This window comes from Asparagus officinalis, chromosome 7, assembly GCF_001876935.1.
Source record: "Asparagus officinalis chromosome 7, Aspof.V1, whole genome shotgun sequence".
Taxonomy (NCBI): domain Eukaryota; kingdom Viridiplantae; phylum Streptophyta; class Magnoliopsida; order Asparagales; family Asparagaceae; genus Asparagus; species Asparagus officinalis.
The window spans coordinates 17326031-17340405 of NC_033800.1; the positions used below are offsets into that span (position 1 = coordinate 17326031).

The 14375-nt window shown below is 39.7% G+C and overlaps 1 protein-coding gene across 3 annotated transcripts in view; it reads left to right on the forward strand.

The window, feature by feature from the left end:
- LOC109846767 (gamma-interferon-inducible lysosomal thiol reductase-like) overlaps positions 1–14375 on the forward strand; it is a 33163-nt gene that overhangs the window by 11522 nt on the left and 7266 nt on the right. For 2 of the 3 annotated variants that reach the window (XR_002248575.1, XM_020416011.1), the window contains exons 1-2: positions 10170–10546; positions 13265–13330. Coding sequence is in view for 2 of the 3 variants with exons in the window: in XM_020416011.1 (XP_020271600.1) it covers positions 10307–10546; positions 13265–13330 (306 nt within the window). In the remaining variant the exon portion in view is untranslated. Of the gene's footprint in view, positions 1–10169; positions 10547–13264; positions 13331–14375 lie in introns of those variants that run through there. The other variant, XM_020416012.1, reaches the window with a different exon arrangement.

A 14375-nucleotide genomic window follows, 5' to 3' on the forward strand; every position in this document is an offset into this window, starting at 1 on the left:
AATTCCGACTAAAAATAGCTCAAACATACATTTCGGATAATTCTTTTCTTTTCCTGAAGAAATACAGTTCGGTTCGTCTTTTGTTGTGAATTAAATGTAACTTGGATAACAAAAACACAAGAACACAGACATTATTAAAGATAAGTGATAATAGAAAATAATTTGTATTGTATAATTCATACGGTGCATCTGTTAAACTTCAAATATTGACAAAAGAAAACATGCATGTAATTTCCCTTTTTTTTCCAAAACTGATCATATGTACATGTCCATAACTGGGTATTTATAGCTAAGGTTTTGAGAGATAATGTGAAAACGGCGAAGGAATTGAGAAAAACGTGAAGAATAAGCAAAACAAACTCCACCACACAAATTGTGAAAACGACGAAGGAATTGAGAAAAACGTGAAGAATAAGCAAAACAGACTCCACCACACCCTGGTGTGGTGTCTGCCATGGGTATGACAGAATCTGTCCTGTCTGCCATGGGTGTGGTGTCTGTCACACCCTGGTGTGACAGAATCTGTCATGTTTATCATGGGTGTGGTGTGTGCCACACCAGGGTGTGGCAGACTCGTTTTTAGAATCCTAATATATTTGGGATTGTGTTTTGTTATAAATAGAACCATGTTTTTTAGGGTTTCTTAAGGAGAGAATTAGCATTGGGATTGTGTTTTGTTATAAATAGAACCATGTTTTTTAGGGTTTCTTAAGGAGAGAATTAGCATTGTTTTGAGCACTTTGAGAGGGAGATATTGTGAGGGAGTTGAGAGCTTTGGTTAGGGTTATATTTGAGTGATTTTATCAGTTGTAACCCATTGTATTTCTCCTCTATATAGTAAAATCTCCCCATCTTCTCCCCGTGGATGTAGGCAATTGCCGAACCACGTAAATTCTTGTGTTTGTGTGTGATTTTGATCGTTATTTTGTGAATTGCACTTGTGATTGGTTTTGATTTTCTTCTCTCATCGCTCACCGACTCGTTTGGTTGTCGAGCACGCTTCCGCACGGCGCGCAACAAGTGATATCAGAGCTCAGATTTCAGATCTAGGGTTTTGGATTAGGTGGAGGAAGATTCAGTTGGAAGCTTGGTTCTTGGAGTTCTAGGCTTTGGTGGAGTTAGGGTTTGAAGTTATCGTTGAAGATCTCGCTTTCCTCGTGTGGTTAGGAGTTCTATTTGGAATCCAATCTAGGGTTCAGTTGGGTAACTTCTAAATTCTATAAAGTTTGAATCTTTCTTTACAATTTAGAGTTTATGATTATGGGTGAAGAAATTGGTGAAAGCAGCAAGATGACGGGTACAGTTCAAGTGAGTTTTCAGAACATTAAGATTAGTGTAGTGAAATATGACGGTAAAATCAATTTTGGTTTGTGGATGAGCGACGTACAGGATGAGCTCAATGCTCAAAATTTAGAGGAGACCATCATGGTTGATGTGAGGCCACCTAAATATGAAGAGGCGGTGTAGGAAAAGATGAATAGGAACGCTTGTGGGGTGATCAGGTCCTGTTTGGAACATGAGCTGAAATATGATGTGATTGGGGTGACGTCTGCGATGAAGATGTGAAAAATTCTCAACAATAAGTATATTACGAAGAGTGTTGAGAACAAGTTACATTTGCTGCGTAGGTTATTCAGATTCCAGATGTCCCGAGGCACCTCGCTTGCGGCTCATGTGAACAACTACACTAAGTTGTTGTCGGACTTGACGAACGTGGATGAGAAGATCACGGATGAGTACAAGGCTATTATTCTTTTGGGCTTCTTACCGGATGAGGAGTATGATACCTTCTTGCTTACTTTGCTGAACGGGAGATCTTCTATCATTTATAGTGAAGTGACTAACGCATTGACGAACTACGATTTGAGGAGGAAGGATAAGAAGACTTCCTGCGCTAGTACTTCAGGAGAGACCTTGTCGACGAGAGATAGAAGATCATATCAGAAAGGTGGAAATAGAGGGAGGTCAAAGTCAAGAGGTCGTCACCAGCTTGGAAAGAACCAATGTGCATTCTGCAAGGAGCAGGGACATTGGAAGAGAGACTGCCCAAAGGTCAAAGAAAAGGATAATAGCAAGAATAAGGGCCGGAAGGCCAATAAGGTGAATATTACGAAAGGCAATGATTCCGATGATTCGAGCTTTTCTCTTTTGATTACTCCGGAGGTGAACCATTTGGATGCATTGGATTGGATGCTTGATTCTGACGCTACTTATCATGTGACTCCTAGGCGAGATTGGTTTTCATCGTTTGAGAGACTCGACGGGGGTGTTGTTGTCATGAGAAATGATCAATCCTGTGGTATTTGTGGGATAGGTACTGTGAGGATTCGGATGCACGATAGAGTAGTCCGTGAGTTGAAGGAGGTGAGATTACTGTGAGGATTCGGATGCACGATAGAGTAGTCCGTGAGTTGAAGGAGGTGAGATTCGTTCCTCAACTAAAAAAAAATCTTATCTCAGTTGGAGCTTTAAAGACTAAGGGATTCAGGGTGACCTTTGAGGACGCTGTAGCGAAGTTTACTAAGGGATCTTTGGTGGTGATGAAGGGAGTCCGCAGTCGAAATTTATACTATCTGAAGGGGAGCACCGAGATTCGTCAGGTTGCTTCGGCTACTTCAGAGGCGGACATGAGCATTACATGTTAGGACACACAGGAGAGAAGTCACTGCAGGCTTTGTGCAAGCAGGGGCTATTAAAGGAAGCCAAGAGTGGTAAAGTGGAATTCTGTGAGCACTGTGTTCTTGGCAAAAAGACGAATGTGAAGTTCGGGACGGCCATTCATAGGACGAGGGGCATCTTGGACTACGTGCACACAGATATTTAGGGTCCCACCAAGACTGCATCACTTGGTGGTCGACATTGGTTCGTCACGTTTGTTGATGACTATTCTAGGCGTTGTTGGGTGTACACCATGAAGCATAAGAATGAAGTCCTAGATTTATTTGTGGAGTGGAAGAAGAGATTAGAACTGCAGGCTGGGAGAAAGATTAAGACGTTACGATCCGACAATGGCGGCGAATATACATCAGACCCCTTTCAGCAACTATGTCGAGACGAGGGCATAGAGAGGCACTTCACAGTTAGTCATACATCGCAGCAAAATGGGGGTGGCAGAGAGGTTAAATCGGTCTTTGCTGGAGAAGATTCGATGTTTATTAGCGTATAGTAGTTTGAAGATCTTTTGGGCTGAGATACTTTCATATGCGAGCCACCTCATTAATAAGCTGCCTTCATCTGCGATTGAGGGAAAGACCCCTATGGAGATGTGGTCGGGAGAGACAACACATGACTATGATCAGCTTAAGGTATTTGGTTGCCCTGCATATTATCATATTAAAACTGATAAGTTAGAACCTCGAGCTAGGAAGGTCATATTTGTAGGATTCAAGCGTGGTGTCAAGGGATACAAGTTTTAGGATCCAGTTAATAAGAAGATTGTACTGAGTAAGGACGTCACATTCGACGAGGCTTCTATCTTGAAGCTTTCCAGCTCTCATCAGGTGGAGAGCGACCCGACAAAGGACATATCGCAGGTGGTGGAGATTGATGCAGCTCCACAGTGTCCAGATGGTGCAGTATCCATTAGAGTGCCGACTGAGGTGACGCCAGACGAGCATGACGGTGATGCGGAGGATACGGGTACTCGTGTGCAGAATCAGGGACCAACGGCTCAGGTTCAGGATTCTATTGCGGTTCGGAGACAGAGGAGAGACATACGGGTGCCAGCACGGTATGCCGACACAGTTGCATATGCACTTCCGGTGGAGAATATCGATGAGATGATACATACTACTTTCAGAGAGACCGAGCAGAATTCGGAGGCTGATTCGTGACAGGTAGCTATGCAGGAGGAGATGGAGTCTCTTCATAAGAACGATACATGGGAGCTTGTTGAGTTTCCAAATAGACGGAAGACGATTGGGTGCAAGTGGGTGTACACGAAGAAGGAGAGCATTGAGGGCACTCCATTGAGCTTCAAAGCTAGGTTGGTTGCGAAGGGCTATGCACAGGAGGAATGTATTGACTATAATGAGGTTTTCTCTCCGGTGGTGAAACATTCTTCGATTCAGATTCTGCTAGCTTTGGTGGCACAATATAGATTAGAGTTAGATCAGTTGGATGTGAAGACGGTATTTCTTCATGGTGATCTTGATGATGAAATATATATGACTCAGCCATTGGGATTCCGAGCTGCAGGGAAAGATAAGTTGGTTTGCAGGTTAAATAAATCGCTATACGGTTTGAAGCAGTCTCCTCGACAATGGTATAAGCGATTTGATGGTTTTATGCTTGGTCATTCATACACTCGGAGCCAGTTTGATCCTTGCGTGTATTTTCGTAAGTTGAGAGGATGTGCGTACATCTATTTGTTACTTTATGTCGATGATATGTTGGTTGCCTCTACTTCCAGGTCGGCTATAGATGAGTTGAAAGTTCAGTTTTCAAATGAATTTGAGATGAAAGACTTGGGTGAGGCCAAACGTATTTTGGGAATGGAGATCGACAGAGACAAGAAGAATGACAGAATTTGTTTGACACATGTGGCTTATTTGAAGAAGGTTCTACAGCGATTTCATGTTAGCATGGATACAAAGCCAGTTAGTGTACCATTGGGAGCCCATTTGAAGCTTTCAGCTGGTCTTTCACCGAAGTTAGTTGAAGATCGAGAGTTGATGTCGAAGACTCCATATGCGAGTGCGGTTGGGAGCTTGATGTATGCGATGGTATGTACGATGTCAGATTTGTCACAGGCGGTGAGCATGGTTTCGAGATACATGCACGATCCAGGAGTGGGTCATTGGGACGCCGTGAGATGGATTTTGAGGTACATTCGAGGTACGCTCAATGTTGGTTTGATTTATGAACGGGACACTACAGGTGGGCAGTTGTGCATGGGATATGTGGATTCGGATTATGCTGGGGATTTGGATAAGCGTCGGTCTACTACGGGGTATGTGTTTACTTTGACCCGTGCGCCGGTATGTTGGAGATGCACCTTACAGTCTACGGTGGCTTTGTCTACGACGGAGGCAGAGTATATGGCGGTTACGGAGGCTGTGAAGGAGGCTATTTGGCTTCGAGGACTTTTGGAGGAACTTGGTATATCGCAGCGGTCAGTCACCATTCATTGTGATAGCATGAGTGCTATCTATTTGGCGAAGAATCAGGTTTTTCATGCGAGGACGAAGCACATTGACGTTCGTTATCACTTCGTTCGGGATGTTCTTGAAGATAACGATGTGGAGATTGTGAAAGTCCACACGAAGGATAATCCGGCGGATATGCTCACTAAGATGGTTCCGAGTAACAAGTTTGATCATTGTCGAAACTTGTTGCATATTCGTGATTGTTGAGGCCGTTGACGGCCATTTGGATGAACTACGGGCGACTTGATCCCTTGGGAGAGGGGGTACGTAGGCAACCACATTGGTGTAGCCAAGTTTGGAGAGACGACGCATTGGTACTCATGTTGGTGTCGGCTTAGTGTTGAGAACACTTCGCCGAGGTGGAGAATTGTGAAAACGGCGAAGGAATTGAGAAAAACGTGAAGAATAAGCAAAACAGACTCCACCACACCCTGGTGTGGTGTCTGCCATGGGTATGGCAGAATCTGCCCTGTCTATCATGGGTGTGGTGTCTGCCACACCCCGGTGTGGCAGAATCTGTCCTGTTTGCATGAGTGTGGTGTGTGCCACACCAGGATGTGGCAGACTCATTTTTAGAATCCTAATCTATTTGGGATTGTGTTTTGTTATAAATAGAACCACGTTTTTAGGGTTTCTTAAGGAGAGAATTAGCATTGTTTTGAGCACTTTGAGAGGGAGATATTATGAGGGAGTTGAGAGTTTTGGTTAGGGTTATATTTGAGTGATTTTGTGAGTTGTAACCCATTGTATTTCCCCTCCATATAGTGAAATCTCCCTATCTTTTCCCCGTGGACGTAGGCAATTGCCGAACCACGTAAATTCCTGTGTTTGTGTGTGATTTTGGTCGTTATTTTGTGAATTGCACTCGTGGTTGGTTTTGGTTTTCTTCTCTCATCGCTCACCGACTCGTTTGGTTATCGAGCACGCTTCCGCACGGCGCGCAACATGTAACACGTGATCATATGTAATTTTCTGCTATATATATTTTGTGGTTGTGAATAGCATGCTGACATTTCTATGGCCATGCTCAGCCTTTAAGGCCTCTGATGGGTACATTTTGGCCATCAATCAGAATCATGGAAAATGTGTGATATATTCTATTGTCTTATTTAGTTTATTAATCTTGTTTTTGTAGGATCGGTACCATCGGCCCGTAGAAATGTACACGGTGCAACACGAGGGAAGGGGATAGAGAGCTTGGTGAGACAATTAGATCATGCGATTTCAGTTCCGATCCCTTCCTCGAGTGGAGCACCGGAGGGGGAGCATGCGACATCCCTCGCAAATGAGATTGGGAAGGAGATCCGATCATCTGCACCGGTTCGCAATTGTGGTTGGGACAATATTGATGCTGAGAGTCGAGAGGCGATCATTATGAGAGTTCGGGTATTTTTTTTAATCATTCTTTAATGATATTCTTTAATGGTAATATCTATGATTTTCATGCTATACTATCTGATACAAACTACCAAATAGGGTTGTCAAGGAATAGATTGCTTCAAATGTTGCCCAAGTGTTTTCAGAAGGATGTAAGGAATTATGCTTTTTCAATTTACTGGTCCACTTAAGACACACAACGAAAAAAAAGGAAATTGAGCTATCCAGCGTAAAGTCATTTCTAGTGCATCCAGCGTAAAGTCATTTCTAGTGCATCCATGTAGCAGGTTTAGAATCTCAACGTTCTCTCTATTATGTAGTTCATTTTATTTGACTGTAAAATAATTAGTCACGTGTTTACTACATTCTTAAGTTATTAAAGATTTGGTAGTAGAGTTTGTTTTGTGAAGATCGGTATATCTAATTACTTTTGCTTTATCTCTATCAGATTTGGGAACCATGAAAATGTTAGTTGAATATCTATATACTTTAAGGATATATCAAATTTGATAGTTGAGTTTGTTCTATGGGATCTGAGATATCTCAATGCTTGATCTTGAATATGCGATGCGGAAAATAGCAAGTTTGCTTGGAGCATAAAATCTCATATCTTAAACTTGCCATTCCAGCATATTTTCCCAGAGGAAGAAGTTTTCATGGATAAGGACCATAAGTTGTATCTCTAGTTTCACTCCAAATAGAGGTTCATTTGCTTGGTGGTAGAAAGTTAAAAGAATCGGAGATGTTTTGTTAGAAGCTTATTAATCAAACACAGAGTATTTCCTGCCTTTACTTAAAAAAAAAATCTGCTTATTTGCTTTCAGATTATTGTTGCAAAGTGGGCAAGCAGAAGAGTGAGTCCTTTACTTGCAAGTCAGTCTCATGAAAAAAAGTTCTATATAGCAAACTGGAATATGAGTAAAAGATCATATATATAAATTGCATCACAAGTTCTAATTTTTACACTCGCATATATTCACGACTATTTTTGATGCTGCTTAATTCTTGTTATGCACGAACTTGGATTTGATTATCTTGAAAGCAGAGAGCAACTTGTCATGAGGTTACAAGCAAACTGGAATATGTAAACAATTGTTCCCTTCTTTCTTTTCTTTCACCTTTTTCCTCTCGGCAAATTGTGTTTCTTTTTTTCCTTTATGGATTACAAGCAAACTGGAATGTTTAAACAGGCCTTTGAGTGTTGACTTAGAAATGGAAATGAATGTAACTAATTTGTAATAGGAGTAAATTCTTTGTTTATCATAATATACAACGTGTTTGGAGTATAATTTGATATTTGGTTTCTTTGTCGATGTGAATGTGTGCAATTTTTTTGTGGATGTTCAGGTTTACATGCCTGTAGTTGACAGAAAAGATAGTTATGCGTTGCCAAAAATTATACATTTGTCGACGTTAAATTGCGTCACTAAATTTTTAACTTTTAGCGACGTTATATTGCGTCACTAAAAGTACCACTTTTGCCGACGCTATATTGCGTCGCCAAAAGTAATATATTTTAGCGACGCTATCTTGCGTCGCCAAATATATAGTTTTTAGCGACACTTCATTTTGCATCGCTAAAAGCTATACTTTTGCCGACGCTAACTTGCATCGCCAAAAGTGTTATTTTTAGCGATGAACAGTTTTACATCGCTAAAAGCTATGTTTTTGCCGACGTTTTGGTTTTTGCCAACGCAGCAAGTGTTGCCAAAAGTAATACTTTTGCCGACACACCATTGCATTTGAGAAAATTATGCATACCTTTTGCCGACGCAAAATATTATGTGTCGCTAAAAGATGTACCTTTCCCGATGCATGAAGCGTCGCCAAAAGTGTTGATTTTTACTGACACAAGTTGTTTTGCGTCGCCAAATACTTTCATTGACGCACTTTTGGCGACGCGTTAGCGACACTGCATTTTGTGTCGGGAAAGATTTTTCCCAACGTTTTTTAAAACTTTTGTCGACGTTTTTGTTTCGTCGAAAATGCTGTATTTTGTTGTAGTGAGATGAGTAGATTGTCTCTTTTGCCGGTGTCTACTCATTTTAACATTCACTAATGAGTAATGAGTAGCTAAATTGTTTAATATTGCACAATAGGTATAAACTGCTAATTTCATGGATAAATTACACTCAACCCACATAAACTTTCAGTGCTTTGTAGTAAACGCAATGAACTTAATTAATTTCAAAATCACACTAAAACCCCAATAACTTTTGTAGAGAACTTCCATGAACTTTAATTTATGGTAAATTAATTATACTAAACCCTCATGAACTTCCAAAATACCTTTTTATGTTGTTTTTTGGTTCTAATTTTGGGGATTATCTACAAAACTCAGAAAAATCATGGGCGCTATTTGCAATTTCAAAAAGTTCATTGGGGTTTAGTGTGATTTTGAAAGTTCATTGACATATATTGCAAAACTCTGAAAGTTCAAGGCTTTACTGTAATTTACCCTAATTTAATATTGCACATTATTGTTCCCTTTTGAATGAAATGGGCTAATTAAGGCTTATATTTCCTTTCGTTATCATGAGATTTCAAAGAACTATATTGGTGTAAAGGAAGCTACGGTAGCTAAAAGTAGGGCTGGGCATATTTGGTTCGGTTTGGTTTTATGCCCAATCCGTATCCAATCCGAATTTTTTGGATGCTCAAAACTCTCATCCAGATCCAGATTTTTTCCCCTTCATCCGAATATTCGGCCCAACCAAAATTCGGTTCGGTTCGGTTCGGTTTCAGTTTTGAATTTGCAAAGAGTTCTATCCAAAGATTTCTGTTGTGAATTTGCAAGCTGGGCATTGTCCTCATGATGAGGTTCCTGAGCTCGCCAACAAAGCTTTATTAGACTGGTTATCATCTTTAGAATAAAGTTTTGAGTTGATATAATTACGCAGAGAACTGATGTTTTAAAGATGTTGTTCATATAATACAGCATGCTTATCTCTTGTAAGTATCATGTACATAACACATTTTGTGATTGATTTGAATCTTATGTAATTCTCAAGATATTTTCTGCGAATTTTTTAACTAAAATTTAAGTTTATTTAATTACACGGGGGGAGTGATGTTTTGTATGATATTGTTCATATAATGTAGTATATACATCTTTTGTAAGTGCATCATGTGCATAACAAATTTTCTGGATTGATTTGAATCTTTACTTAGTTCCCAAGGATATTTTTCTGTGATATTGCTGTACTCATTGCTTGAAACTGCTCCTTGCGCCGTTTGAATCTATTGGATGATAACATGAAAAGTTTTGAGATATAAGTTTAGTCTCTAAATCGCCCAACAAAATTCGGGTCGGTTTTTTTTGGGCGGTTCAGGTGTTCAAACCGGATCCAAACCGATTTAATTCGGTTCGGGCGGTTTAGAGACTTCTTCTCATCCATTTAATTCGGTTCGGTTAACCGGTCTGTTTTTTCGGGCGGTTTTTTCGGTTGAACCGGTTTTTCTCGGTTTTTGCCCAGCCCTAGCTAAAAGTTTGGATTAATTAAGAGGGGTTTGGCCGGAAACAATGTTGTAGGAGAGGTTAAGTTAAACCCTCCAGGGTTCAGGGGGTTTTTGTGAAATTAACCCCAAACAAAAAAGGGGGCAGGCCCCACTCATTACGACGGTACGTCGGGATCTTCAACGTTTCCTCAGTCGGTCCACTGATGAGAGAGAAGTGCCCCTCTGCCTCTTTCTCGACCGCAGAAGTCTCCACAAATATCCTCTCCCAAACTCAGCCAAAATCTCGCAGCCAAAAAACCCTAAATCTCTCTCGCTAGATTCTAATGGCTTCCTCTAGGTTCTTCGTCTTCTCCTTCCTCCTCCTCTTCGCCTCCACGTCCGCCATTGAATCGAGCAAGGTCTCCGTCGCTGTCTACTACGAGTCCCTCTGCCCTTACTGCTCCAACTTCATCGTCAACTACCTCGCCAAGATCTTCGACGCCGGTCTCATCGACATCGTCGATCTCAAGATGATCCCCTACGGCAACGCCAAGATCAAACCCAACGGCACCATCTCGTGCCAGGTTCATCTTGTCTCGGTTTATCTCTCTAGTTATCGTGTTGCTGATCTTTAATTGATAGTTGTGGTCTTGAATTTTTTTACAAAATTTACATTTGAAAGCAGTAATTAGAATGTATCTGAATGGTTTTGTCGACTTTAGGGAATATAAGTTAGAAAAAGAAGATTTTGGCCATTTTTGAATTGGCTTTTTTGTTTTTTTTGGGTGGTGGTGGGGTGTAATGGGAGGTAAGAGAACCATTAATTCGTATTGGGAACTCATCTGTCTGAGTAATGCAGGAGAAGTTAAGTTAATTGGTGTGAAAATTTATGGGATTTTGTTCCCCTCCAATTTGGGTGTAATTAAGTGGAAGGGAATCCATCGAAATTAGATAGTCCCACAGCGACAACTTTACCCTTTCAATACGAAATCCAGCGGGGCTAAGATTTAGTTTGAAATTCCATCCCCAAATAAGATTCATATTTTCCCCACCTTCCCTAGTCCTGTTTGTTTGCACGGAAGTAGAGGCTACTTCGCATATTTTGAGCAAAAAAAGCTAATTTATTTATGTGTAAATGCTAATTCCGCTGCTTTCTGAAATACTGATATAGTGATATGGCGTCTATGTGGCACATCTAGTTCGTAATCTTTTTTCTGGCCCCCAACCTTCAGGAGTAGATCGGAAATAGCAAACCATCTTAATTTCACCCAACAAATTAGTTTCTTATTATAATATATATCATTTTATACTTCTTTCTCTCTTCCAACGATAAAAATCACCGCTCTCTCTCTCCCTTTGCGCGGAATTTTTTTTTGTTGCTACTCGCCTACTCCTTTAGCTGAGCAAAAAAGAGTGCCTCTCATTCAAATCTGATCTCACCGAGCATGACCCTATCTTGTTGCTTATTCATTCATATGATTAATGTGGGACATATAGACTTTATACTTCATGGTATATCTTTTGTTTCATATGACTGTAGTATCACAATACAGATCATTAAACAAGGTATTTGATTATATACATTTCAAAGATTGTTAGTCTTGTTAATTATGAGAAAGGGAGGTAATTTCACCATGGTGAATACTTCTTAATATATTTACAATTGCTATCGCCCCCCCCGCCCCCAAAAAAAAAAAAAAAAAAAGCAATAAAGAGGAAGAAGTACTACCTCCATTACTTCAAAAAATATGTGAAACAAACAAAAGAAGTATTACTTCTAGTACTTCTTACTTCATAATTTTGGAAATTACTTTTTTGAACTACTTCATACTTCTAATACTTCCATCCATCCAACATGTGTCTAATCCTTACACCATCCTCACTCAACTTCCCTCCCCTCCGTGAATTCCCATAAATAGTAAAAGATAAATGATTGCATAAAATTTGTCCTTTTCAAGTAAAGTTTGTTCGATGGAAAGTCACATTAGATGCGATACATATGGGACGATATTGAATGATCTTAAAATAATTCTTGCTAGAACAGACGTAAAAAGGGGTTAACTATGAATATACCCGCTGTAGTATCACCCAATTGCAAATAGACCCCCTGTAGTTCTATTTTTGTGAATAGACCCTTTGGCTTTTTTTGACTCTTAAAACCACTAAAAAGGTTTAAGGAGGCGGATCGGTCCCCCATAGTTCTATTTGAGAGGATAGATCACCAATTTCTAATTTTTTTTTATTTCTAAAAAATACGAAAACGTTCACTAAGAGGTTTTATTCGTACGTGGGTCAATACTACATGGACCTATTTGCCACAAAAAGAACTACAGGGTGTCTATTCGCAATTAACCCTAAAATAAATTGAATCAAGTTAAAAAAAACTTCTCGAATTAAGTTGTATTTGTATTGGGAATTCTGCGGTATTATCAAGTGACTGGAGGAAGCCCCAAATTTGAAGTTCATTTTGTAGCGTTCTAGACCTTTTGGCACATAAACTTTGCTTGTACACTATTTCCTTCAGAAGTTTCAAGGACAGAATGGAAGGAAGAATTAACAAAGAAGAGATAGTGAAATAGTAGATGTGGATCCTGCTTCTTTGTTTAGGATTCAGAGGGATAAAGTATCTTTGAGGACAACAAAACTTGTATCTACTAGTGAGACATGCGAAGCTTCATGTAACTTTATGTATGATTCCTGTGCACATTCTAGTCTTAAGAGATTTTGTATTAATCATCTGTTTAAGAGCTGATTGCTGGTATCACCCTCTTAGATGACAGCACTTATTCGTTTTTTCCCTCAACTGTCTGGAGGTAGGACTAACTTCCTTATGGAGATGAGTAGTATTTGAAGACTCAACCCAGGGTCTTTCCATGCATGGTTTTTCACATATTCATGTTAGTTATTGTGGTCAATTGTTGAAAGTTGGTAAGAGAAAAGGTTATAAAAACTGGTGACTTGATGTGCGTGCGAGTGCGCACCCACAAACTCACTTGCTAAACACAATCTGAACCCACGAGCTGGACCCTATCCTATCCCAACCCTTGAAAATATGACTATCTGGGTTGGGCTTCATAGAAGAATCACCCAAATGTCCCCAATTTATGGCCCTACGAAGTCACTCGTGTGTATGTGAAATTGTGAATATGCAATGGAGAAATCATCTAGTATATAACTGACATTGACTATTGTTTTCTCACATGAAAATATTCAATGTTATTTTGCTCTCTCTCATTATATAGGTGTATCTTTTTTGTTCGTTGTAAAGGTAATGTTGTAATAATTGATCTTGTGTCTTGCAGCATGGTCCTAATGAATGCTTATTGAACACTATTGAAGCTTGTGCAATCAGCGTTTGGCCTGAACTGGTAAAGCAAGTTTAAATAGATAACTTATCTTTATAACTATAAAGTTGATTTTTAACACAAACATTATTTCTTGGCTCATAAAGTGAACTGTGACATGAATAGTTTCTAGTTTTTCTTCTTTTCTTTTCTGTTATTTCATTACTCTTTCTTAGATTGTTTTTCAGCATCCTCATAATAATGTTTATGTAGTTCAGCTCCCTCAAAATGCTGTGTAATTTAATGCAGAATGAACATTTCAGTTTCATATACTGTGTCGAGACCTTGGTGATGGAGCGAAAATACACCCAGTGGGAGTCTTGCATATATATAGAAAAGCGATAGGGTGAGATGGTGAGATGGTTTGTTTAATATGAGATGGCCATTCTACAACGTTAGATTCAAATTAATGGTTAGATTTAAACAAATGAGTTAATTAATAAAAGATATGTGGCTTTCACATTTATTTGATTTTCCTGTCAAATCTTCTCTAAGATTTCCTCCCTTCCGCCTCCTCTCTTTCGTACTTGGGTTTGGGCTAGGTTAGGGTTTGGGTTCGGGTTCAGGTTAGTTAGGGTTAGTCGGTTCGGGTTACAGTTAGGGTTCGAGTTGGGTTCGGGCTCGAGTTAGGATTAGTGGGTTCAGGTTAGAGTTCGAGTTGGGTTCGCGCTCTAGTTAGGATTAGTGGGTTCAGGTTAGGGTTCGGGCTCGGGTTAGGGCTAGGGTTAGGGCTAGGGTTCGTGGGTTCGGTTTATGGTTTATGGTTCAGGTTAGGGTTATGGTTAGAGAAGATTTTGCATGGAAATCAAATAAATGTAGGGGCCATATATTTTTAATTAGTTAACCTATTAGTTTAAATCTAATCATTAATTTAAATTTAATAGTGTAAAATGTCCATCTCACGTTAAGCAAATCAGCTCACCATATCACTTTTTGGAAATCAAATAAATGTAGGGGCCATATATTTTTAATTAGTTAACCTATTAGTTTAAATCTAATCATTAATTTAAATTTAATAGTGTAAAATGTCCATCTCACGTTAAGCAAATCAGCTCACCATATCACTTTT